The sequence below is a fragment of the Bos taurus genome, chromosome 16 (assembly GCF_002263795.3).
Source record: "Bos taurus isolate L1 Dominette 01449 registration number 42190680 breed Hereford chromosome 16, ARS-UCD2.0, whole genome shotgun sequence".
Lineage (NCBI taxonomy): Eukaryota > Metazoa > Chordata > Mammalia > Artiodactyla > Bovidae > Bos > Bos taurus.
Window position 1 is genome coordinate 24,269,414 of NC_037343.1, and position 23,689 is coordinate 24,293,102.

Below are 23,689 nucleotides of genomic sequence, written 5' to 3' on the forward strand. Positions count from 1 at the left end.
CCGGCTGCCTGATGAGTACTGCGAACTTTAAAAAAAAATTTAGGTTAAATAAACAACCCACAAATACGTAAATAAAATGGTCCCTTGTAGCGATCATGCGGGAGGGTACCTCGCTTTGCAGCCGTAGGCGGCGGAAGTGGAGGAGGCGGTGGGAGGTGCTCCCACCTCCCACCCTCAGATCCCCCGGGCCACCCCTCGTGAGAAGGACGCGACATTCCGATCGGCCGGAAAGGGGTTCAGAAGTCGTCCTTCCTTTGGACTCTCGGCCAAGGACCGCACCTCCCCCAGCAGCCCCGGGCGGCGGGCGCGCTCCCGCCGGGCTCAAGTTGGCACGTCCCTGGTGGGCCCCGCCGCGCCAGCGATCGCTGGGTCATGGGCGCCGCCGGCTCCTCGGCTCTGGCCCGCCCTGGCCTCCCCGCGCCGCCCGGGCCCCGCTGGCTGGGGGTGGCTGCCCTGGGACTGGCCGCTGTGGCGCTGGGAGCCGTCGCCTGGCGCCGCGCGCGGTCCCGGCGGCGCGGGCGGCTGCAGCAGGTGGGCACGGTGAGCGAGCTGTGGATCTACCCGATCAAGTCCTGCAAGGGGGCGTCGGTGGACGCGGCCGAGTGCACGGCCCTGGGGCTGCGCAGCGGCCACCTGCGGGACAGGTAGGGCTGGGCGCGGGAACTGCGCGGGATGGGCTCGGAACGCCAGCGGGAGCGGAGGAGGCCTGCAGGATCCTTCCCTTACAAAATGGGATATGGCGAGGGGGGTGACGGAGGCAGGCAAGGAAATAGAGAAAAGGCGGCCATCACCTCCCAATGGCAGACCCAGGGTCCCGACCCGCCTTCGGGATATAGCTGTATTTCCACCTCCCACCGGCTCTCTCAGGGCTTGCGCTCCAGAGTAAGTGCGGCATCTTCTCATCTGTCCCCAGGTGTTTGCCGGTGCGCGAGCAAACTTCAACGTAGTCTAGCGGGAAACGCGAGCTTCACAGGCTTAGTCCTGGCCACTCTATTTTTAGCAATTATCTCTTGAGAACTTGGGGACACAAGGAGCCATGGAGCCCAGCCTTCAAGGAGCACACCAAGGTGGAGCACATAATCGTAATAACAGCAGTTAAAGCTTGAGCTTCTTGCAGCTTAAAAAGTGCTATTGCTTATGTTATTTTCTCTAATTCTCTCATGCACTCTTTTATGAGTCAACAACAACAACAAAAAAAACCCCTGAGATTCAGAGCCACACCACCATGAGTGGAATCATGGTTCCTGTTTCCTTTAGCATGCTGGTGCTTTGTAAACAGTGGTTTTATTCTACCTGGGTGGTCATGACCTGTGTGAATTCCTGGGGTTCAGCGAAGATGGCCAGGGCCCCAAGCAAGCAGCTTTGTCCTCCTCTGGGTCTGGCTTCAGCCCCATTGTAAGGCTGCACTTCAGACTCCCTCCCAGACCAGCCCTCAGTTTCTGCAGGGAACAGGCAGGACAGATGCAGGCTGTACATTTCCCTCTTCTGGCTGCCCAGAGGGTAATTCATGAGGTAGTGGAAAGGTGAGCTGTTTTTGTTACCATCGCATCAGAAAATGTGATAAAGAAAAGCAAACACAGGCTTGCAGTCCTAGATGATAATTGACTCAATATGACAAGTGCCAGGGAAGCCAGAGGAAGGAACGGGTGGAAGGACTTCCTAGCTGGAACTGAAAATGTGGTCTATACACACTCTATTATTTACCCAGGGATGATGTTCTGATCCATGCTACAGCATAGATCTTGAAAACATCATGTTAAGTGAAATAAGCCAGATACAAAAAGACAAACACTTTATCGTTCCAGTTATATGAAATATCTAGAATAGGCAAATTCACAGAGAGGGAAAGTGAATTAGAGATAGCCAGGGGCAGGGGCCAGATGGGAAGGAAATAGGTAATTATTGCTTCATGGATACAGAGTATCTGTTTGGGATGATGAAAAGGTTCTGGAAATAGATAGTGGTGATGGTTGCACAACATTGTGAAATTACTTAATGCCACTGAATTCTGTGCTTAAATATGGTTGCTGCTGTTGCTGCTGCTAAGTCGCTTCAGTCATGTCCGACTCTGTGCGACCCCATAGACGGCAGCCCACCAGGCTCCCCCATCCCTGGGATTCTCCAGGCAAGAACACTGGAGTGGGTTGCCATTTCCTTCTCCAATGCATGAAAGTGAAAAGTGAAAGTGAAGTCGCTCAGTCGTGTCTAAGACCCTATTTTTTTCATGTCCATTCTCTGTTGTTGGAGATTTACACTGTGTTTACTTTTGGCATCGTGAATAATGCTGCAGTGAACATTGGTGCGCAAGTACCTATTTGAGTCCTTGCTTTTAGTTCTTCTGGGTATATACCTAAGAATATGCTGGATATTTTATGCTGTGTGTATTTTACCACAGTGAAAAAATTGAAAAGGAAAAGAAAGGCTGGCATATGTGAGATCACAGACGGTGAGAATGACTGGAAGGGCAGCTGGATTGTAAAAGGTCTTGCAGAAGAGTGAGATTTATTCTAAAAACTGGAACTATGGGGAACTTTGTATGAGGGTGACATGATTAGATTTGTATTTTAGAAATACAAGACTATCACTGTTACAAGGAAGGATTAGCAGAAAGAATATTCAAATGCTGGTACCAGGGATCTGGGACAGGATAGAACTATCTGTGTCCAGGATGAAGAACTGCTAAGAGGAAGTTCCTTTAGGACAGGACTTACACGAAGTTTATTTTTTAGCAGGGCTGAGCAACTCAGCCACCTGCTGGAGGTGGTGATCTTGAGTATCTGCCATATTTTTTACTTCTGTCTGTGGATCTCAGGGGAGGGAGAGAGTGGGACAAATGGAGAAGTAGCATCAGTGTATATATACTATCAGGTGTAAGATGGATAGCTGGTAAGAAGTCGCTGTGTGGCATGGGGAACCCAGTCAGGCACTCTGTGATAAACTGGAGGGATGGGATGGCAGGAAGGGAGTGAGGCTCTGGAGGGACGGGATGTGTGTATAATTACAGCTGATTTGCACTGTTGTATGGCAGAAACCCCTGGTGGCTCAGAAGTTAAAGAGTCTTCCTGCAATGCGAGAGACCTGGGTTCGATCCTTGGGTCAGGAAGATCCCCTGGAGAAGGAAATGGCAACCCACTCCAGTATTCCTGCCTGGAGAATCCCATGGACGGAGGAGCCTGGTGGGCTACAGTCCACGGGGTCGCAAAGAGTTGGACACGACTGAGCGCCTTCACTCACTCACTCACTCACTCACATGGCAGAAACCAGCACAACATTATAAAAATTAAGAAAATGAAAAATAAAAAAATATGAATGGCCAAATAAAAGATACATGCAAAAGAAAAAAAGAAACACAAGCTGACTCCAGTCATAATCATTCCACTCAGTGTGAATCTCCAGTTCAGTTCAGTCACTCAGTCATGTCTAACTCTTTGTGACCCCATGGACTGCAGCACGCCAGGCCTCCCTGTCCATTACCAACTCCCGGAGTTGACTCAAACTCATGTCCATTAAGTCGGTGATGCCATCCAACTATCTCATCCTCTGTTGTCCCCTTCTCCTCCAGCCTTCTGTCTTTCCCAGCATCAGGGTCTTTCCATTCAGTATGAATAGAAATGACCAAAATGTTAGTGTGTCTAGCTTCCTGGATAGCTGAAGCGCCCTCTATGCAAATGCATCATTTTTTTTTTTCCTGGAAACAGTTCTTTTGCTCTTCTTTCTCTATTTCTGTTTGTTCTGGGAAGTACCTCTAGACCCTGAGTACTGAGCCAGAAAAGAATATTGTCCACATTAACAATAGCCCTTTTGATAAATTGCAGAAGTCACAGCTAACTTTTTTGAAAGGTGGGAGTGGATTTGGCGAAGTGTAAGTGGCATTGATTGCTGTTCAGCTCGACTCCACAGTCTTCGGACAATACTGCAGTGTCTTGTTTCCATCAGCAGGAATGCCTCCTGGTGCCAGGAACCATGCTTCCTCGTCTTTCTCTGAGATATCATCTACTTAGGGCAATTAAGAGGAAGATATAACTTCTTTGATTTTTGTGCCATCAAGGAGCTCAGAATGTTCTGCAGATATTTTGTTCGATGCATGAGTGATTATTAAACACTATGAAATGAACTGACAGATTCGGTCTTGCTGGACTGATGAACTGATGTTTAGGACAGACAGATGCACAGACACACGAGGCTTACAGTGAGGAAATCAAAGATGATGGTGCACCCCTGAAGCCCCCCCAGAGATGGGCTGTCTGTCATGGTGGTCCGTGAATATCTTGTGTTTTGAAAATGGCAGGTTTTGGCTTGTGATCAACAAGGAGGGGAATATGGTTACAGCTCGACAGGAACCCCGCCTGGTCCTGATTTCCCTGACCTGTGAGGGTGACACGCTGACCCTCAGTGCAGCCTACACCAAAGACCTGCAGCTGCCCGTCAAGACACCCACCACAAATGTGGTGCACAGGTGCAGGTAAGGAAAGGATAGATCTTAATCTTGGCGTGAATATTTCTTCGTACAGTTTTGGCAAATTGTGGGCTGTGGAGGGAATTCAGAGAAATGTTATCAGTAATTGACTATTGATTGCAAATGTACCATATGTAGGGTCAAGTTCTCAACATGCTGATGATCTAAAAGAAGGTGGGAAAGGGGGCAACTTCAGAAAAATATGCGTCGATGTGGGACAGAGAAAAAAATGTCTTTTGCAGTAAACTATGGGAACAAAGGCATATTGACATAACATCACCAGAGGATAAAGGATGCAAATCGGGGCAGAAGGAGTGGAGAGAGGATCCTAGAAGAGGTGAGGTTAGATCCATGTATTACCTTAGGATCATCTCTGTGTTGCTTGGAAAGACTGGGAACTTTCCAAATTTGAGTTATGGAAGGAGTCACAAATGGCTATATGACCAATGATATTTAGTCCTAATGAAAGGAACTTCCAGAATAGAAAAGAATGTCTGTGATCAGAAGAGTGATCTGACCTGCAGATGCGTAGGGGTCCCTGTAATAGTGAGAGTAGATATTCAGCCAGGAGGCTGCTCTATACAGAGGCTCTTTCCTTAACATCAGAAGGACAAGGGGGCAATTATTCCAGGAAAAGTGGCTCTGTCTTAAGAAATCATGTCTAGAGTTGGGTTTTTTTAAATCTTATTATGGGAAAGCCAAAATGTGATCTGATTATACTGTTGTAATAATGTCTGCATTTTGAATTAAAATGCAACATGAATGCTAAATTAGTCCACAGCTTATTATAGAGAATAATAAACATCAAAAAAATGTAGTTACTTGACTGGAAAGAAAATGAGGTTACCTAAAAAATTCTAAAAACCCCCAAAACTCATAAAATGCAAAATTAGTATAATTTCCATAATATCAGAATTGTAAATATAATGTTTAATTTTAATTTGGGTCTTCCCCTGTGGCTCAGCAGTGAAGAATCTGCCTGCTAATACGGGAGACTCGAGTTCAATCCCTGGGTCAGGAAGATCCCCTGGAGTAGGAAATGCAACCCACTCCCGTATTCTTGCCTGGAAAATCCCATGGATAGAATGAGGCTGGCCGCTACAATTCATGGGTTTGCAAACAATCAGACATGACTTAGTGACTCAACAACATTTTGGTGGTTTTTCTGATTATAAAAGTTATACATATTCATTGTTTAAAATTGGAAAATACCAAAAAAAAGAAAACCCTTCTGAGACAACCATAATTTGTATTTTGATGTATCTTCTTTCTGTCTTTAATCACTAATACTTTAAAAACCATTGAAATAGTACAGAAGACTGTCTTGAATATGATTCACATACTTAAGTGGACATGTTGAGTATTTTTCAGACTGTTAAAAAAGTCTTCAAACATACCATTTTCATGTTGGTGTGATATTTCATCCCATGAATGTCTTTGAATGCCTTTTGACAAGTCCCCAAGATTAAACATTTGGATTGTTTTCAGTTTTTTTCTAGGTATGAAGAAGAATGTGATGAATAACTTGGCATAAATGTCTGTTCATATCTTTTATTATGTCCTTAGGGGAAAATTTTTAGCAGTGGTTTCACCAACAACAAGAGTATGACTCCTGTAGACTTTTATTTATTTATTTGGCTGTGCTAGGTCTTCGTTGCGTGGACTTTATCTAGTTGTGGTGAGCAGGGACTACTCTAGTTGTGGTGCGCAGGCTTTTCATTGCGGTGGCTTCTGTTGCAGAGCATGGGCTCAAGGGCATGCGGGCTACCGGTAGTTGCAGCTCCCAAGCTCTAGAGGGCTGGCTCAGTCGCTGTGGTGCATGGACTTAGCTGCTCTGCAGCATATAAGATCTTCCCAGATCTGTGTCATCTGCATTGTCAGGTGGACTCTTTACCGTTGGGTCACCAGAGAAGCCCTCCTGTAGACATAGAGAGTATATACATGCATTTGTATGTATATACATACATATATATGTATATACTGCTAAATCATTTTGCAGAGTGGTTATACCAGGTATATATTTACCAGCAGTTTATAAGTATATGTGTCTCATTTCTTTTTGACCATTATGTTAAGAAATCTTTTGCCATTTTTGTGAGAAAAAACGGTAATTTCTTATGATTTAATTTGTATTTTTGATTGTCTGAGGCAGATTTTTTAATATGCCTATTGCACTGTGTATTTCATGTTTCTCCATCATCTGGTTCCTGCTTGCCTGCTAGGGTGAGATATTTACCCATAATTTCTTGTGGTTAACCATTTTTCATTTAACTATTGGTTCACTTGGAATCACATGGAAGCTTTTCCTGGTCCCATACAGGCTTTTGGTCCATTCCCCCAAAGACTACACAACGGCATGTTGGGAAATTGCAAAATAAGGAGGCTTAGACATGCTATAGATGAAAGATGCCAAAAATGCTTTGAACTTAGATTTCCTTTAGCAACCCAGGCTATTCTCTTGTGAAGGAGCTGTAACTTCAGCTCACTTTCCTAAAGATTTGTGATGCGTTTGGAGGGCCAAAACTTTCCAAAGTTCATGATCATAGTCACTACACTTGTTTTCACAGCTTCAGATAGATGTTTTCAGAAGTTTTATGAGCCCAAATTCTCGTATCTTCTCATACCTAAAAAAGGCAATAAACTCTGCCCCTTGTGACTTGCAGCAACCTTCTACTAAGATGTGTGCTTGATCGCGCAAATGCTCTGTCACCAAAATCACAAAGGAGCAGACCTCCTCCCACCTCTATGGAACATTTCCTCAGAGCTATCTGAGAGGCTGTCTCCTGGGCCATAGTCCTCAGTAAGTCCCCAAATTAAACTGAACTCGCAGCCCTCATGTTGTGCATTTTTTCAATTGACACCCCCAATTGGCCCCCTAGGTACCCCCAGCTCTTAGCATACCTCACCCACATCACCCCCAACTCTGGCTGGCTCCCGGTATGCACTTCCAGCACACTTTGGCAGACAGTACATACAGTGAGCAGGTACAGGTAGGTAGCTTAAATCTGCAGGCCCAGGAAAGCCCACAAACATAAGTGTTAGTGCCACTTTTGAAGGGAGAAAGGGAATCTGACAGCATTTGGTCTCATGGGTTTCAGGACTGAGAGAAAGCATACAAGCTTAAGAATCCTGCCATATAAGAGAGCAAGAAGCATGGAGTAGGTGTATCCGGAGAAGGCCTGAGAAAGTCTCAGAATACCCACCAGGACTGAGGCAAGGTGTTTCTCTCTGGAAAACAGTTGGTAAAGACTGGAGGAGGTGACTGCTACTTCAGATGCAAAGCCAGCAACACAAAACTCTAAGGAATGCAAAAAAATCATTCAAACATTATATCGCCAAAGAATCGTAATAATTTTTCACTAATCTATTTCAAAGACATGGATATCTGTGATGTGCCCGATTAACTGAAAATAGCTGTTTTAAAGACTCTCAGTGATATATAAGAGAACATAGACAATTTGATTAAATCATGGAAACTATAAGTGGACAAAATGAGAAGTTAAAGAGGTAGAAATCATAAAAAAAAAAAAAAGAACCAAACAAATTCTGGAGGGGAAGAATAAAATGAATGAAATTAAAAATGCGGTGGAGTGCATCAACAGCTGAATGGATCAAGCGAAGGAAAGAATGTGAGAATAAACACAGGATCTTTGAAATTATCTGGTCAGAAGAGAACAACAAAAAGAGTGAATAAAACCTATGCGGTCTATGGGGATATCATTAAAAGAAACAATTTGTGAATTATTGGAGTTCCCATAGGAGAAGAGAGGAGAAGGCAATGGCACCTCACTCCAGTACTCTTGCCTGGAAAATCCCAGGGATGGAGGAGCCTGGTGGGCTGCAGTCCATGGGGTCGCTAAGAGTTGGACACGACTTCACTTTCACTTTCACTTTTCACTTTCATGCATTGGAGAAGGATATGGCAACCCACTCCAGTGTTCTTGCCTGGAGAATCCAAGGGACGGGGGAGCCTGGTGGGCCTCTGTCTATGGGGTCGCACAGAGTCGGACACGACTGAAGTGACTTAGCAGCAGCAGCAGCAGCAGGAGAGGAGAAATGGAAGGTGGGAGAAAGATTATTTAAAGCTAAGAAATTTCCAAATCTGGAAGAGATTTTCTATCAATCAATGTGATGAAAGGGCTTCTCTGGTTGGCAGAGATTTTTTAGATATGACATGAGAAGCACAAACAAGAAAAGCAAAAATAAATAAATGGGACTCCATTAAACTAAAAAACTTCTGCACAACAAAAGAAAACTCTCAGCAAAATGAGAAGAAATATTTGCAAAACATGTATCTGGTAAGGGGTTAATAACTCAACAGGATAAAAACGCAAACAGTCCAATTAAAAATGGGCAGAGGAACTAAGTAGACATTTCATATAGAAGACATAGGTCCCTTGACTCTGTCCTCTTTCCCAAACTTCAGCATTTTCGAAACATGATCATGATTTACGTTAAATTATAAACCACTTACTTACTTACTTGATGTTTTTCTTTAAATTTATTCAACTTTTTAAAAACCTGAAATATGGAAGGAAGGGTTAGTTGCTCAGTTGTGTCTGATTCTGCGATCCCGTGGTCTGTACGCCACCAGGCTCCTCTGTCCATGGGATTCTCCAGGCAAGAATACTGGAATGGATTGTCATTCTTTTCTCCAGGGGATCTTCCCAACCCAGGGATCCAACCCAGGTCTTCTGCATCTCCTGCATTGGCAGGTGGATTCTTTACCACTGAGCCACCTAGGAAGCCCCTATTATCATTATACCAGCCTTTTAATAAAGATTTCTGTCCAACTGAGTGAACCATATTTTTGCAGCAATTTTATTTTATACTAATACATTAGATTTCTTCTGGAGAACTCCTTCTCTTTTCAAACACATGATCTCATTTTATTCTGCCTGCATTCCTTCCAGGCAAGGAATCATAAGACTGCATCTGCATCTCAGGTTTATAAAATAGATAAGCAATGAGGATTTACTCTATAGCACAGGGAATCACATCCAACATCTTACAATAACCTATAATGGAGTATAATCTGAAAAAAAGCTGAGCCAATATATTGTGCACCTGAAATTAACCCAATATTGTAAATCAACTATAAAAAAAAATGCAGAAAAGAGGGATTGAACTTCTGTCTTTATTTGGGTTTCCATGTGGCTCAGAGTAAGGGCCAGGCTAAAATGATGTCTTCTGGTAATGAAGGAATTACAGCGACGTCACAGCGAGGTGCAACCTTTTGGATCTGTGCAGCATTGGCAGGGTATCCAGGTTGTCAAAGTCATGCCTGTTCTTTGTCCCTGTCCCTTGCAGAGTGCACGGCTTGGAGATCGAGGGCAGAGACTGTGGTGAGGCTGCGGCCCAGTGGATAACAAACTTCCTGAAGACACAGCCCTACAGGCTGGTGCACTTTGAACCCCACATGCAACCGAGAAATTCTCACCAAGTAGAAGACGCATTCTCACCCACGGACCAGGTCAGGAAGGCAGGCTTCCTTGGAAGTGGAGAGCATGGCACATATCTGCTGAGCTCAGTTCTCATCTTTTATCTTTTGTGATCTCTCATGACAAAAGCTGTTACTTTTGCCATAAGCTATTGGTAAAAAATAAAGCCCTTCCCTTGGGAGCATCATCTGTGTTTCTTGATTTGGAGGACTCTTGCATTTTTGCCCGAGAGCAAAAATTCCTATTTACAGAAGCTTCTGGTGCCAACATGGCTTCAAAACTCTTCTAGGTCAGCATCTTTCCCAATCCCTCTGTAATTTCATGAGGAATCCAGCCTTTTTACACTGGGATTGCCATGTTGTGTCAGATCTCAGTTGGGCAAATGAGTGTGGCTATGGAGATCCACAGATTTTAAATGACCAGACTGGCCCTTAAAGGAATAAGGCTTTAAGAATTCATCCTAAGAGTGAAACATACAAGGCTTCGTGGCACCGTTGCCACAGCCATGTTGAATGCTGATTTGCAGGTTGCATGAAAAATACATATCCATAGAACCAGTGAATATTTTTTTATCATACCTAATGAGGTCATCAAACCCAACCACCTTATTAAAATCAACATATGAGAGTTCAGAGGATGAGAAAAGGGGAAGCTCTAAGATTCTGAGACCCCGTTTTCTTCACTCCATCATGCAGTTCCTGTTATCTGCAAGGCTATTTAAAGCTTCTGAATTGCTGTGACTTTGCTATAAAAAGGAATAGAGAAATACTTAGAAAGATTGCGTGGGGAGGTAGGGTGAGGGAGGGGTGGAAGGTTCCAGGAACCAGACCCCTGTGACCTCTGAGAAATGCCTTTATGTGTGTCATGCTCTAACAATTCTTCTTTCCTCCTCAGATCCCATACTCAGATGCCAGCCCTTTCTTGATCCTTTCTGAGGCATCATTGGCAGATCTCAACTCCAGGCTAGAGAAGAAAGTTAAAATAGCCAACTTCAGGCCCAATATCGTAATTTCAGGCTGTGGTGTCTATGCAGAGGTAACACTATGCCTTCTTTGCTCCTTTCCTTGGACTTAACTTTTTTTTTTTAAGGTGTAAGTCTTTGATGCTTGATTAGATTATTCTGAAGGATGCATATTTTTGGGGAAGACTACAGTGCCTCCTGGTGGAGAAATGTACACAGAACAGGCTGGGGCACTCTAAGCTGAGGTGCCCAGCATTTTGGACTGTTGTGAAACATACAAGCGGTTTAGTTGCTAAGTCCTGCTAAGTCTTGCAACCCCATGGACTGTGTAGCCTGCAGGCTCCTCTGCCCAAGGTATTCTCCAGGCAAGAATACTGGAATGGGTATACAAGAGACTCATTTTATGATTAAAAAAGCAAAAACGAAATTCCGCAGTTTACATGTGAAGAATAATGCACACTATCAGAGTCAAAATTCTGGGTCTGGAACTTTCTCTGGCTTGTGATCAACAAAGGACTGGGCGGGTTTGTTTTAACTCTGGATTCTTGTCTTCAGCCCCTTCCCTGTGAGGGTAAGATGGTCAGGACCACAATCAGATGTCCTTCTTATTCTTGCCTTGAGTCCCTCACCCTTTTTTTTTGTATCTCTCCAAGTTTCCACCCTGGAAGACTCAATTCAGATTCCACCTTTTCCTTAAAACCTCCCCTGACCAGAGCAGGGCAGCCTGAAAATCTCTTTTCTAAACCACCAGCACCAGGCTTTCCTGCACAGATCAACCAGCACAAGGGTGCGGTCTTGTAATGCTTTCTCTCCGGTTTTCTGGACCTTTTAAAAGGAATACTGACCATTCACTTTTCTTATGTGTATGTACTGTCTCCCCTGCTGGATTTGAGGGGCACAGTCCATCTATCTGATTTGTCCTTAAAGTGGGCACCAGTGACCCAGGCCGTAGACAAATGCCCGAGGAACTTTCTGGGCCTGAGAGCTTTGTATTAATAAATGCTCCTCTGGAGATGCAGAGGGAAGTAAGGTTACTGGCCTCCTCTAGATTTGTTCCTGTCCAGCCAGGGGAGATGTCTTAATCCATTTTAGGCGAGCAGGAAAAGCTCTCCTACAACTTAGAGTAATCTCCCCTCTCCATAATCCCTCCTCTATTTCACCTGCTGCCTGCCTCAGCCCCCACCCTTGCCTTCCCTACAGCCTCCAGTCAGGCAGGGTTAGTCAAGGAGGCTTCCTGAAGGAGACGAATTTCATTTTTATTTTTAAATTTTTATTGGAGTATAGTTGCTTTACAATGTTGTGTAAATTTCTTCCGTATACCAAATTGAATCAGCTATCAGTTCAGTTCAGTTGCTCAGTTGTGTCTGACTCTTTGCAATCCCATGGACTGCAGCACGCCAGGCCTCCCTGTCTATCATCAACTCCCGGAGTTTACCTAAACTCACGTTCATTGAGTCGGTGATGCCATCCAACCATCTCATCCTCAGTCATCCCCTTCTCCTCTCGCCTTCAATCTTTTCCAGCATCAGAGTCTTTTCAAATGAGTCAGCTCTTCACATCAGGTGGCCAGAGCATTGGAGTTTCAGCTTTATCATCAGTCCTTTCAATGAACACTCAGAACTGAGCTCCTTTAGGATGGACTGGTTGGATCTCCTTGCAGCCCAAGAGACTCTCAAGAGTCTTCTCCAACACCACAGTTCAAAAGCATCAATTCTTCATCACTCAGCTTTCTTCAAAGTCCAACTCTCACATCCATACATGACCACTGGAAAAACCATAGCCTTGACTAGACGGACCTTTGTTGGCAAAGTAATATTTGTACCTATATCCCCTCTGTTTTTGGATTTCCTTCCAGTGTAGGAGCATTGAGTAGAGTTCCCTGTGCGGGTTCTCATTAGCTATCTACCTTATACATAGTATCAATAGTGTATATGTGTCCATCTCCATTTCCCAATTCCTTTCACCCTCTCGTCCCCCTTGGTATCCATATGTGTTCTCTACATCAGCATCTCTCTGCAAATAAATTTGTCTGTCCCATTTTTCTAGATTCCACATATGAGTGATACCGTACAGTATTTATTCTTCAGAGATGAGTTTCAATTCCGGTTTTACAAGTGAGAGGAAGGGGAGGGTTTCATTTCAGGGGAAAGAATTGACAGATCAAAGGCAGAGGGCGGAAACAGGAAGGCATGATGTAAAGCCAGCCGTCACTGATGGAAATGGCTGCTTAGCTGTCGAATCCCGTGATGTCCCCCCTACAGGGGTGAGTCAGGGCTGGGGCTCCAAAGTGCTCACCTGATTTATGTGCTTTGGCCCCAGGACTCATGGAATGAGCTTCTTATTGGTGATGTGGAACTGAAAAGGGTGATGGCTTGCTCCAGGTGAGACAAACGCGCTGCTGCTCGAGAAGCGGGGAGAAGGGGGGGAGTGTCTGCTTTTTCCAGTGTATGATGCCCTGTGTGTGTGTGTGCAGGTGCATTTTAACCACAGTGGACCCGGACACCGGCGTCATGAGCAGGAAGGAGCCACTGGAGACCCTGAAGAGGTAAGACTATGCAATTTAATATCTCTTCGAAGAAGCAGGGAGAACACCACGCGGGAGTATTCTTGAAGCAGAAGAGGGTACTAGTGACTGGGTAATTTAGGAAATATTCCGGGTGCTTTGGTCTCAGAATGCCTACTTGCACAACTAATTTTACTTTTCATTTAGAATTTGTGATCCGAGCACACCAGTTAAAAAGCAACAATATATGGTTTAGGTATTTTGACCAACTTTACGATGGACTTCCCATTAGGTGACCTCACAAATTCATTAGGTGTGATAAGGGCTTTCCGGTGCTTTAAGAAAGGCCCGACTGTTTTGGAGGAGCATGTTGAAGCATGCAGGAGTAAAGTGAAGTGATACCTGGGGTGTGCTGTTATTTTAGCAAAAGCACACATGGAAAAATATGTCAAATCTTGATAAATAGAATCTGGGTGATAATTAGGTGGGGATTCATTGCATTATTTTTTTTCTACTTTTTTCTTTATCTTAAAAGTTTCACAGTAAAATTCTTTTAATGAAAGACAGTGACAGATAAGTTTAAATTGCATAGACCAATATTTACGATAATGTTCATTTTAAAAAGCTGATTATAAAACTGCATATATAGCATTGACTTTTTAATTTGATTTTCCTTTTTAAAATATATAAATGAATCTGAGTAGCTAAAAGGCTGGAAGTCTGTAAAATGAAACATTAATGGAGGTGCTCTTTTGGTAATGGAATTATGGGGAAATATATATTCTGATATGTAGGCTCTAAACTTTCTATAAGCAAGCTGCAGTACTTTAGCTAAAACAACAATTCATGATCCATGCCCTTCTGTGCTGTTTTCTGCCAAATCTGGAGCCAGGACATGGTGGAAACCCTCAAAGTGATGCTCATCTTCCTTGGTCTTCCATTTTGAATGCAGGATCACAGGTCAGGTGTCAGGTCTCATTTCTTCAGCCTCTGAGGCCCTCAGCTTGGACCCTGACATGAATCCTTGGGTATTACTTGCAGAAGAGGAGAGGGAAGAAGTGGGGGGGGGTGGTTGGTAACTTCTGCTTTAGTCAAAGCCCCAGAAGACTTGAGGAAGGAATGAAGTGAACTTTGGCCATCTGACATAAAAGGCATCATGAAGAGCACATTAAGAGGAGGTTATACTGGGACTTGTGTGACCAAATTTGTTCCCCTGGAATGGGAGTCTGTTTCGTTCCATCTTTCACCGAGCTCATTGGTCTAAGCTCTCTGGACCACCAGTCTCCTTTAATCAGCACTCATCCCTCTCCTGGGTTTCCCTAGTGGCTCAGATGGTAAAGAATCTGCCTGCAATGCAGGAGACCTGGGTTCAACCCCTGAGTCAGGAAGATCGCCTGGAGAAGGGAATGGCTACCCACTCCAGTATTCTTGCCGGGAGAATCCTATGGTCAGAGGAGCCTGGTTGGCTTCAGTCCATGGGGTTGCAAAGAGTCAGACACGGCTGACTGTGTACACATACATCCCTCTCTGCTGATTCTGCTGACCCAGAAACTACTATCGGCCCCTCCCTGGCAGGCTGAAGCCTGGGGGTGGGGACTCTGTCCCAGACAGCATGTTGCCCCCAGGCATGAAGCCAGCACCTGCGGTCCATGGAGACCAGCGTCCTGCATCAAGACCAGGCTACAGCGAGGTGGACAGTCATTCCAGGGCCAGGCCACATGGCAGAGAGGGAGGTCAGGAGCAGAGTCAAACGAGGTGGGTTGGAGGGAGGTTGGGAGGGGAGATTCCAGATTACTGAGGTGAAGGGCAAATGGCTGCTTTTTCTTGGATCCCCACCATTGAGTGCAAATTTGCAGAAACATTCAAAGAGGAGGCTACACCTGGATGGGAGGGGAGTTTGGGGGAGAAATCATACATGTATATGTATGGCTGAGTCGCTCTGCTGTACACCTGAAACTATCACAACATTGTTAATCGACTGTGTGTGTGTGTGTGTGTGTGTGTGTGTGTGTGTCTGTGTGTCTGTGTGGCTTACTCACTCAGTCATGTCTGACTCTTTGCAACCCTATAGACTGTAGCCTGCCAGGCTCCTCTGTCCATGGAGCTCTTTAGTCAAGAATACTGGAGTGTATTGCCTTCCCTTCTCCAGGGGATCTTCCCAACCCAGGGATCGAACCTGAATCTCCTGTGTTTCCTGCTTAGCAAGCAGATTCTTTACCATCTGAGCCACCAGAGAAGTCCCATTAATTGGCTATATTTCAATACAAAATAAAAAGTTAAAAAAATAAGCTACAAGGATATATTGTACAACACAGGGAGCATAGCCAATATTTTATAATAACTATAAATGGAGTATTATCTTTAAAAATCATAAATCACTACACCTGGAACATATAATATTGTACATCAACTATGCTTCAATAAAAAAAAAGAAAAAAGAAGGAAAAAAAAAGAGTTGGACACGACTTAGCAACTGAATAACAACAAAATGTTAATAGAACACCTAAGATTTATACATTTCACTCCATGTAAATTTTATCATCCCTCAAAAATAGTTAAGAAATTTTAACCCTAGGAAATGATATTCCAGCTGAACTGTTTCAAGGTGAAATTTGCTGACATCTGTGACTTACTTGGAAATGGAAAAAAAATGACGATGGATTGATGGATGGATAAATACATATGATAAAGGAAATACAGTAAAATGTTATGTTTTGGGTCAAATGACTGACAATTGGATGTTCTCTGTAAAATTCTTTGAACTCATCTGCCTGTTTGATGATCAAAGTGTAGTTGCTTAGTCGTGTCTGACTCTTTGTGTCTCCATGGACTGTAGCTCACCAGGCTCCTCTGTCCATGGAATTCTCCAGGCCAGAATACTAGAGTGGGTGGCCATTCCCTCCTCCAGGGGATCTTCCTGACTCAGGAGTCGAACCCAGGTCCCTTGCAATGCAGGCTGATTCTTTACCATCTGAGTCACCAGGGAAGCCCAAGAGAGGGATGGGTGCTGATCAAAGGAGGCTGGTGGTCCAAAGAGCTTGGACTAACAAGCTTGGTGAAAGATGGAATGAAACAGACTCCCTTTCCTGCATTGCAGACAGATTCTTTCCGTCCAAGACACCAGGGAAGCCCATCTGTTTGAGGATGATAGTAATGAAATGTTAGAGGAGACTTTATTAGACATGACCGGACACTCCGGAGGGGAGCGAGTCAGAGAAGCTGCAGCGAAGGACTAGTGATTCCTCCAAATGTGCTGGTTCACTCACTATTAGCACAAACTGGAAAATCTTCCATCTTCCCACTTTTCTGTGATCACTGAGCAGCTCTGTGGAGGAGGAGGGCAGGGCAGGTGGGGAAAGCCCCCCATCATGGGGTTAGAGTCCTGGTTCTGCCAGCTGATCAGCAGGCTCTTCTCTAGCTCAGGCCCTGGCTGTTCCTCCCTATGAAGTCAGTGGAGCAGGACAGACCTCCATGGGTTCTGTGTGCAAGCCAGCCAAATGATTTGGAAAATTGGCTGTTATCCATTTGTATACATCATCTTGTTCTCTCCTCCCAACAGTGCTTGGTGCCTGGTACCTTTCCTTCTGGATTCAGAAAGTGTCTTTGGGGCCAGTCCTCTGAATCTTTGGTGCCCCTCCTTCCACTGGGATCTTGTGTTTATAGAAGGAGGAAAATTGACCCCTGGGAGTAGCCCAGCCTTCTGGATCTCCTGCAGCCCCTCAGCAGCCCAACCAGTCCACCCTAATTGCTCTTAATACCCCAGGAGACGGGACAGCCAGCCTAGGTGTCTTCTCCTGTATCTTACTGAGATTTAAATTGCCATAGATGCCGTAATTTATGTCCCTCCCAGGACAGATGGCCATAAATTGGGAAGAGAAAGGCCTGGGCCGCCTGACATAAATCAAAGAAGTGAAGCAAAGTGGTTTCGGGGGCCTCCTCTCTGCTCCCTGGCTTTCCTCCTGGGCAGGATATCTGGGAGCTCTGCTTTCCCTCTTCCCGGGTCCCCTGTGTCCCAGGGCAGTGCTCCAGGAAGGCAGGTTCTCAGCTGGGAGACCAGTGTTGAATGGCTGCTGATCGCAGGCCCAGAGGAACCTTTGTCTGTGAAATACTCACAGTGGAGGCTGGTCTGCTGGCAGGAAAATATGAAGAAGGAATTATTATTTTCTTGCTGGAGGGAGAGTGACTCCCATGCTGATCCCACAGGAGCGGTGTGGGTCTGTCATTGTTCCTTTCGATACGAAGAATCACCTCGTTCGTTCTGTCGAAACATATGTTTTGTTAGATGCAGGAGGACTTGGACAATGACATTTGCTGCTCTCTGCCTGTGTCAGGCTGTGCTGTGCTGAAGTAAAGACAGAAGGATTTGGTGCGAGTGATACTATGGAAGGAGACAGCTCCCCCCACCCACCAGGCTCTGTCCTCCCCTGCCCCCGTAATTGTGTGACTTTGGCAAGTCAGTTATGTGCTTGATGTTTCAGTTTATTTGTAAAAACGGACCTAATAAGAGTAAGTGGCTTGGTGGTAAAGAATCCACCTGCCAGTGCAGGACACACAGGAGACCAGGGTTCAATCCCTGGGTCAGGAAGATCCCCTGGAGAAGGGAATAGCTACCCACTCCAGTATTCTTGCCTGGAGAATCCCATGGACAGAGGAGCCTGGAGGGTTACAGTCCACGGGGTGGCAAAGAGTTGGACATAACTGAGAGTGAGCACACACGCATGGACTGTATATCTCTCCTGGTTTATGCTCCCCCTTGGTTAGAATAAAGCAATAAACACTACTTTTTAAAATAGATGATAAAATACATAATGACCATGTAGACTGTGGTTATTGATAGTTTCCGCTTATGAGCTTGGCACATTCTGAGAGAAGGAAAATCCTGGAGACACTTCTTTCCGTTTTCTGAGGCTGCATTAAATGCAAGGTAGCCCAACCTGCTTGGCCTTCAGTCCCTCCTGTCTGTGGTGTCTTCACAGTGCTGTTTTATTCCTGACCTGCTCATACACATAGCAAGTTGGGTGTCCCCAGAAGTATCCTGTGCCCTCAGTGGGGACCCAGTGGTGATCAGAGACCCTGCTTGCAAACCATGGTCTGGGCATTGACCAATAAGTGAGTAAAGCAAGCAGCTCTCACCAGTCCGCAGCACTTTACAGGTAACAGTTTCCACTCACACCACACCCTTAAGGATGGAGACCTTTGTTTTAAGTGAAACAAAATGTGTGTCTCCCATTAATGTGGTAGTGTGTTTCATATTCACTGGAAGAGAAAATTCACTAAGAAAGGCAATTTTATTTATTTTTTGGCTGTGCTGGGTCTTCATTGCTATGAGGGCTTTTCTCTACTTATGGTGAGTGGGGGCTACTCTTTAGCTGCCGTGCTTGGGCTTGTCACTGTGGTGGCTACTCTTGTTGCAGAGCACAGGCTCTAGGGCACCGGGCTTCAATAGTTGCAGCTCCTGGGTTCTAGAGCACAGGCTCAGTAGTTGTGGTGCATGGGCTTAATTGCTCTGTGGCATGTGGAATCTTCACAGACCAGGGATCAAACCCGTGTCTCCTGCATTGGCAGGTGGATTCTTAACCACTGAGCCACCAGGGAAGCCCAAGAAAGGTGATTTTACATGGATTTGCAATTATTAATCCCATCATCAGGGCTTCCCTTGTGGCTCAGATGGTAAAGAATCTGCCTGCAAAATAGGAGACCTGGGTTTCATCCCTGGGTTGGGAAGATCCCCTGGAGAAGGAAATGGCAACCCACTCCCGTATTCTTGCCTGTAGAATCCCATGGATAGAGGAGCTTGGTGGGCTACAGTCCATGGGGTTACCAGCACCACAATCCTATCATCAGCTGCAAAAGCAAAATTTGTATATTTGGAAGAAAAAAATCAAGGAAGATCCATGTATGAGATCATGCCTTGTTTTCAGTCTCTTGAACAAAAAGCTTGGTGTGGATGTGAATTCACAGACAGTGGACAATATCGCCTCAGTCCCACAAGGGGTCGCTGTTGATCTCGTTTGTCGAGTCTCCCCACAGATCAATGGCGACAATGTCAGCAGGAGCGTCAGTGGGACAGAGCTGGGGGCTTTTGGTGGTGCCGCGCCTACAAACCAACTCCTTGGCCCAACCCTGAGCAGGTTAAGGGGCTGGGCTGGGAGGGGTGGCAACCCCTGTGGGTCCTCCCTTCCTAAATTACCTGGAGGGGGAGTACCTGTGTGTGTGGGTGGTGATGTCAAGGGGCAAGGAAACCCATGCATGGCTGAAGGTTTGTGCAGAATAAATATTAACCCCCTCACCTCTTCTCATGTGTGTGTGTGTAGTACCCAGGAGGTACAAAGATGACCAGGGGTCACATCCCTGGTGGGAAAAGTCCTGACTCTGAAGTGAGCCAGACCTCAGTTCTGGCCTGAGCCTGACCACTTAGATCCTGGGCAAGTCTGTTACTCCTCTGAGACCTCCCTGTGAAGTGGGGGCGATACATATTCCCACATAGGCACATTGTAGGGATTAACAGATAATCTGTGTGATGTTCTTTGTAAACTGTCAGTGTTTGCACAGAACTGACTCTCAATCCCCTCTCTCAGATAATCAGAGCCTCAGGCTCCCCAGCTTGCAAGAAGCAGAAATCCCGAGTCATAAAGTGCCCGATCTGCCTCCATCCTGAAGAAGTCACCCTCCGACAGACACATCTCCAAATGTCCCTGGTATTGCAGGCTGAGACTGGAGAGGCAGGCTAGGAGACGTGCCTGGTCCCCAGGGTCCAGCATCAGTGCAGACCTGACTGCAGAGCAGGGGAATGTTGTTGGCCAGGCAGGACCGGCTGGATCAGCGGCTCATGGTTCCCATCCACCTGTTGATTTATTTGTTGGCTCAACCAACCTCATTTCGAGTGGCTTCAACGTACCAGGTGCCAGGCTGCTGGCATACAACAATGACCAGAACAGACATAGCGCCTGCAGCTGGGGGCAGAGGCTAGAGGTTTCACCCTCCCCATTTTCTCATTAGCCACCTCTGATATGCAGAACAAAATTAGACCTGAGTTGTTGCAATGGTTGTTTTTCTCAGAAAACAGTAGAATGAAAAAGTGCTTTCCATCAAAATGCTATAAAAATGATTAAAGTTGGAGTTAGATTAAATGAGAGACAGAAGGAAACCTTTCTCCTGGTGGAGGTGGGGGAGGGGAGAATCTTGCCATGTTATTCATGCACATCCCATGTACACTTTTCCTGGTGATTCTTGCATTTTTTGCCTGAAAAAGATGTGAATTTGTTGTTTCCATTTAGTTGTTCATTCGTGTTCGACTCTTTTGTGATCCCATGGGCTGTAGCCTGCCAGGCTCCTCTGGCCATGGGATTTCCCAGGCAAGAATACTGGAGTGGGTTGCCGTTTCCTCCTCCAGGGGATCTTTCCAACCCAGGGATCCAACCTGATTCTCCTGCCTTGCAGGCAAATTCTTTGCCGTTGAGCCACTGGGGAAGCTCCAAAGATAGGAATATTGCTCCTAACAGAGGGTTTTATACCAACACGTTTAATTTGTTCAACAGATGATTGTGGGTCACCGGTGACATACAGGGCCCAGCCTTGGGTGTGAGTGATACAAGGGAGTTAGTCACATTTCCTGCTCTCCACAGACTCTCTGTCTTGTAGAACAGGCAGACATGCTCTAACAGTGCAGGACACAGCACATGTGTGTTCAAGGGGCAGCAGAGGAAATCCAGGATGGAGAGACCGCTCCTAGCCTGGGGATCCTGAGTTTCTTTCCTAGGACATGTGGCTTTGGAGTTGGGCCTTGAAGAAAAGGTAGAATTCTAGTGCTTGGGGAACTGGGGGAGGGGAGCCCAGAGAGGAGCCACCAAGCCAGGGGGGTAGAAAAGAGTTATTAGAGTTATCTGAGGATGCATAAAGTGAGATTATTGACAGTGGAAGAAAAAAGTGAGAAAATTCAAAAGACTTGGTACAGGAAAAACCTCAGGACCTGGCAGCTATGAACACACTGGAAAGGGAGGGAACCAGTGCAAAGGATGACTCCAGGCCTCTCAGCCTGACGGACTGCTCAGGCTGTGGTTTTGATCACAGATGTGGAGTCAGGAGGAGAGATGCCGAGGGAAGTGATAAAGTAATGTCTATCCAACCAGTCCATTCTGAAGGAGATCAGCCCTGGGATTTCTTTGGAAGGAGTGATGCTAAAGCTGAAACTCCAGTACTTTGGCCACCTTTTGACTCATTGGAAAAGACTCTGATGCTGGGAGGGATTGGGGGCAGGAGGAGAAGGGAACGACAGAGGATGAGATGGCTGGATGGCATCACTGACTCGATGGACGAGAGTCTGAGTGAACTCCGGGAGTTGGTGATGGACAGGGAGGCCTGGCCCGTGCTGCGATTCATGGGGTCGCAAAGAGTCGGACACGACTGAGCGACTGAACTGAACTGAAGCATACTGAGTCCCTAATTCCTTAATGCCGAAAAAGGGAACATTCCAAAGAGAAAAGAGGTGGGAATGTGGCCATTGGTAACACTTTGGTCGTCTGTGCACTGGGCACAACCCCAGGAGTCGCTGTTCTGACCTCTTGAAGGGAACGCGCTCGCTGGAGCGGGGCAACATGGCGGCCCTGTGTGTGGATCCGTCCGCTGAGAAGAGATCACGTACCGTTTGAGCTCTTCCTTCTGATTGGCTGTGACTCATTATGGTCTTTTTCCTGTTGCAGTTACCGCCTGTGTGACCCTTCTGAACGAAAGTTATACGGAAAATCACCCCTCTTTGGACAATATTTTGTCCTGGAAAACCCAGGGACCATCCACGTGGGAGACCCTGTGTACCTGCTCGGCCAGGAATAGGAATCATATGTCCTGGAATAGCAGATGCGTTTAAAAAAATGTCCTCAAAACTGACAACACTTGAAACACAGGATTTTGAAATGGGGCATTTGACTCTTCGGCATTTTCTTTAGAACTGTGATCTCCAAGTTTTTCATCTTTCTCTGGACTTCTTCCTTGTGTCCCAGTGCTTCCAGCGTCCCAGCCTACAAGCAAAGAAAGGTTTGATAACTTAATAGGACTTCAGTAAGTCATCTAAATGATAAGGCAGGATTCTAAAAATCACTTGTTTAACTATGATTGTGGAATAATGTTTTCTCCTTCTTCTCCATTCACCTACTCATAACCTCCATCATCTTACTGCTATGCCTTAGGGAAAAGGAGAGAAGAGAAAGGGTGGGGGATCGAGAGAAATGTTCTGGAATATTTTCTTACCCCGTTCCTCAGCATGCAATGGAAATTAAATAGCACTCCAAATAAGGCTGGACTGTCACTTCACTTTTCCCCCTCAAGTCCTAGACAGGCTTTTAAAAGGGTATAAAGAGCCTGGCCTTCAGTAAACACTCAGACGTTGGTTTCCCCTAGATCGTTTTGGATCTGGCACTATTACCTTAGTGTCCATGGCATTTGATGGATCCTTCAGGGCACACTGTGCCTCTGGGCGGCAAGACAGCAGAGATGTCAGGGAAGAAAATCAACTCAAGAGAGCAGCATTGTTGTCAGACTCTGATATGGAGTAGGAGGAATGGAAGACAAAATCTTCCTTGCCATGGAACAGAATATCAACTATATCCCATTGGTGAGACCAAACTTTTCCCAGTATACAAGAGGGAACAGTCACACTAAGTAGGCGAGGCACCCTTGCCTCCTGTTGTCTGAGATGCTGTTGATGTCACCCTGGGAAACGATGCCCAAAGAAATGGTCTGGAGGGGACATGATGCCACCTAGTGGCATTGTCACAGCTCAGCCATGCTGTTGAAAAGAGGGAAACGGACCGATAGGTTTTAGTTTTCTAGCCTAGAAAATTTTTTTTGAAAGAAACTGAGATAACCTCTAGGTATTCTCTGCTGCTCTGCTGTGGGAACTTGGCCCTAAAAGCGTGGCTGTGCTGTCACGGGGTCCTTCTGGATCTTGCTGGTCCCATCAACTCAAGACTGGTTGCTCCTCCTCAAAACCAGGATGAAAAAGTCCTGAGACCCATGGATGAGAAGAAATGTGATTGTGTGATTTGAAATAAACCACTGTATTTCAGGTTTTGAATAAAATCTTTCAAAGGAGAAAAGCAAAACATATGTCAATTCACTTAACAACCAGTATCTAATTTTTCTCCTCATCAAATTATATAACTCTAGTATCTGATGATGTTTATCTTTCATTGCCATTTTGCTCTTTGTATTAGGAAGCTAAGTCATGAAAAATGTGTTTCTAAACTGTAAATAAATGGAAGCTGCTTTGACTAGTTTCAGGTTGTACTCACTTCTTGGCAAGAAGTCAGACTTTGAAGCTGACAGATGTGAAT

General features: G+C 45.5%; 2 protein-coding genes across 2 annotated transcripts in view; both read left to right on the plus strand.

Annotated features, from left to right (window-relative positions):
* The window catches only part of MTARC2 (mitochondrial amidoxime reducing component 2), a 48,594-nt gene extending 44,246 nt beyond the window's left edge, over positions 1-4,348 (plus strand). Inside the window, exon 8 of the mRNA XM_024976504.2 lies at positions 4,289-4,348. The gene's annotated coding sequence lies outside the window, so the exon portion shown is untranslated. The remainder of the gene's footprint in view (positions 1-4,288) is intronic.
* On the plus strand, positions 350-23,447 carry MTARC1 (mitochondrial amidoxime reducing component 1). Its single transcript, XM_002693961.5, has 7 exons — positions 350-644; positions 4,289-4,462; positions 9,767-9,929; positions 10,792-10,932; positions 13,178-13,239; positions 13,332-13,403; positions 22,061-23,447. The coding sequence occupies exons 1-7, from the start codon at positions 373-375 to the stop codon at positions 22,188-22,190; spliced, it is 1,014 nt and encodes a 337-aa protein (XP_002694007.2). The 5' UTR covers positions 350-372; the 3' UTR covers positions 22,191-23,447.
* Positions 23,448-23,689: the final 242 nt, after the last annotated feature.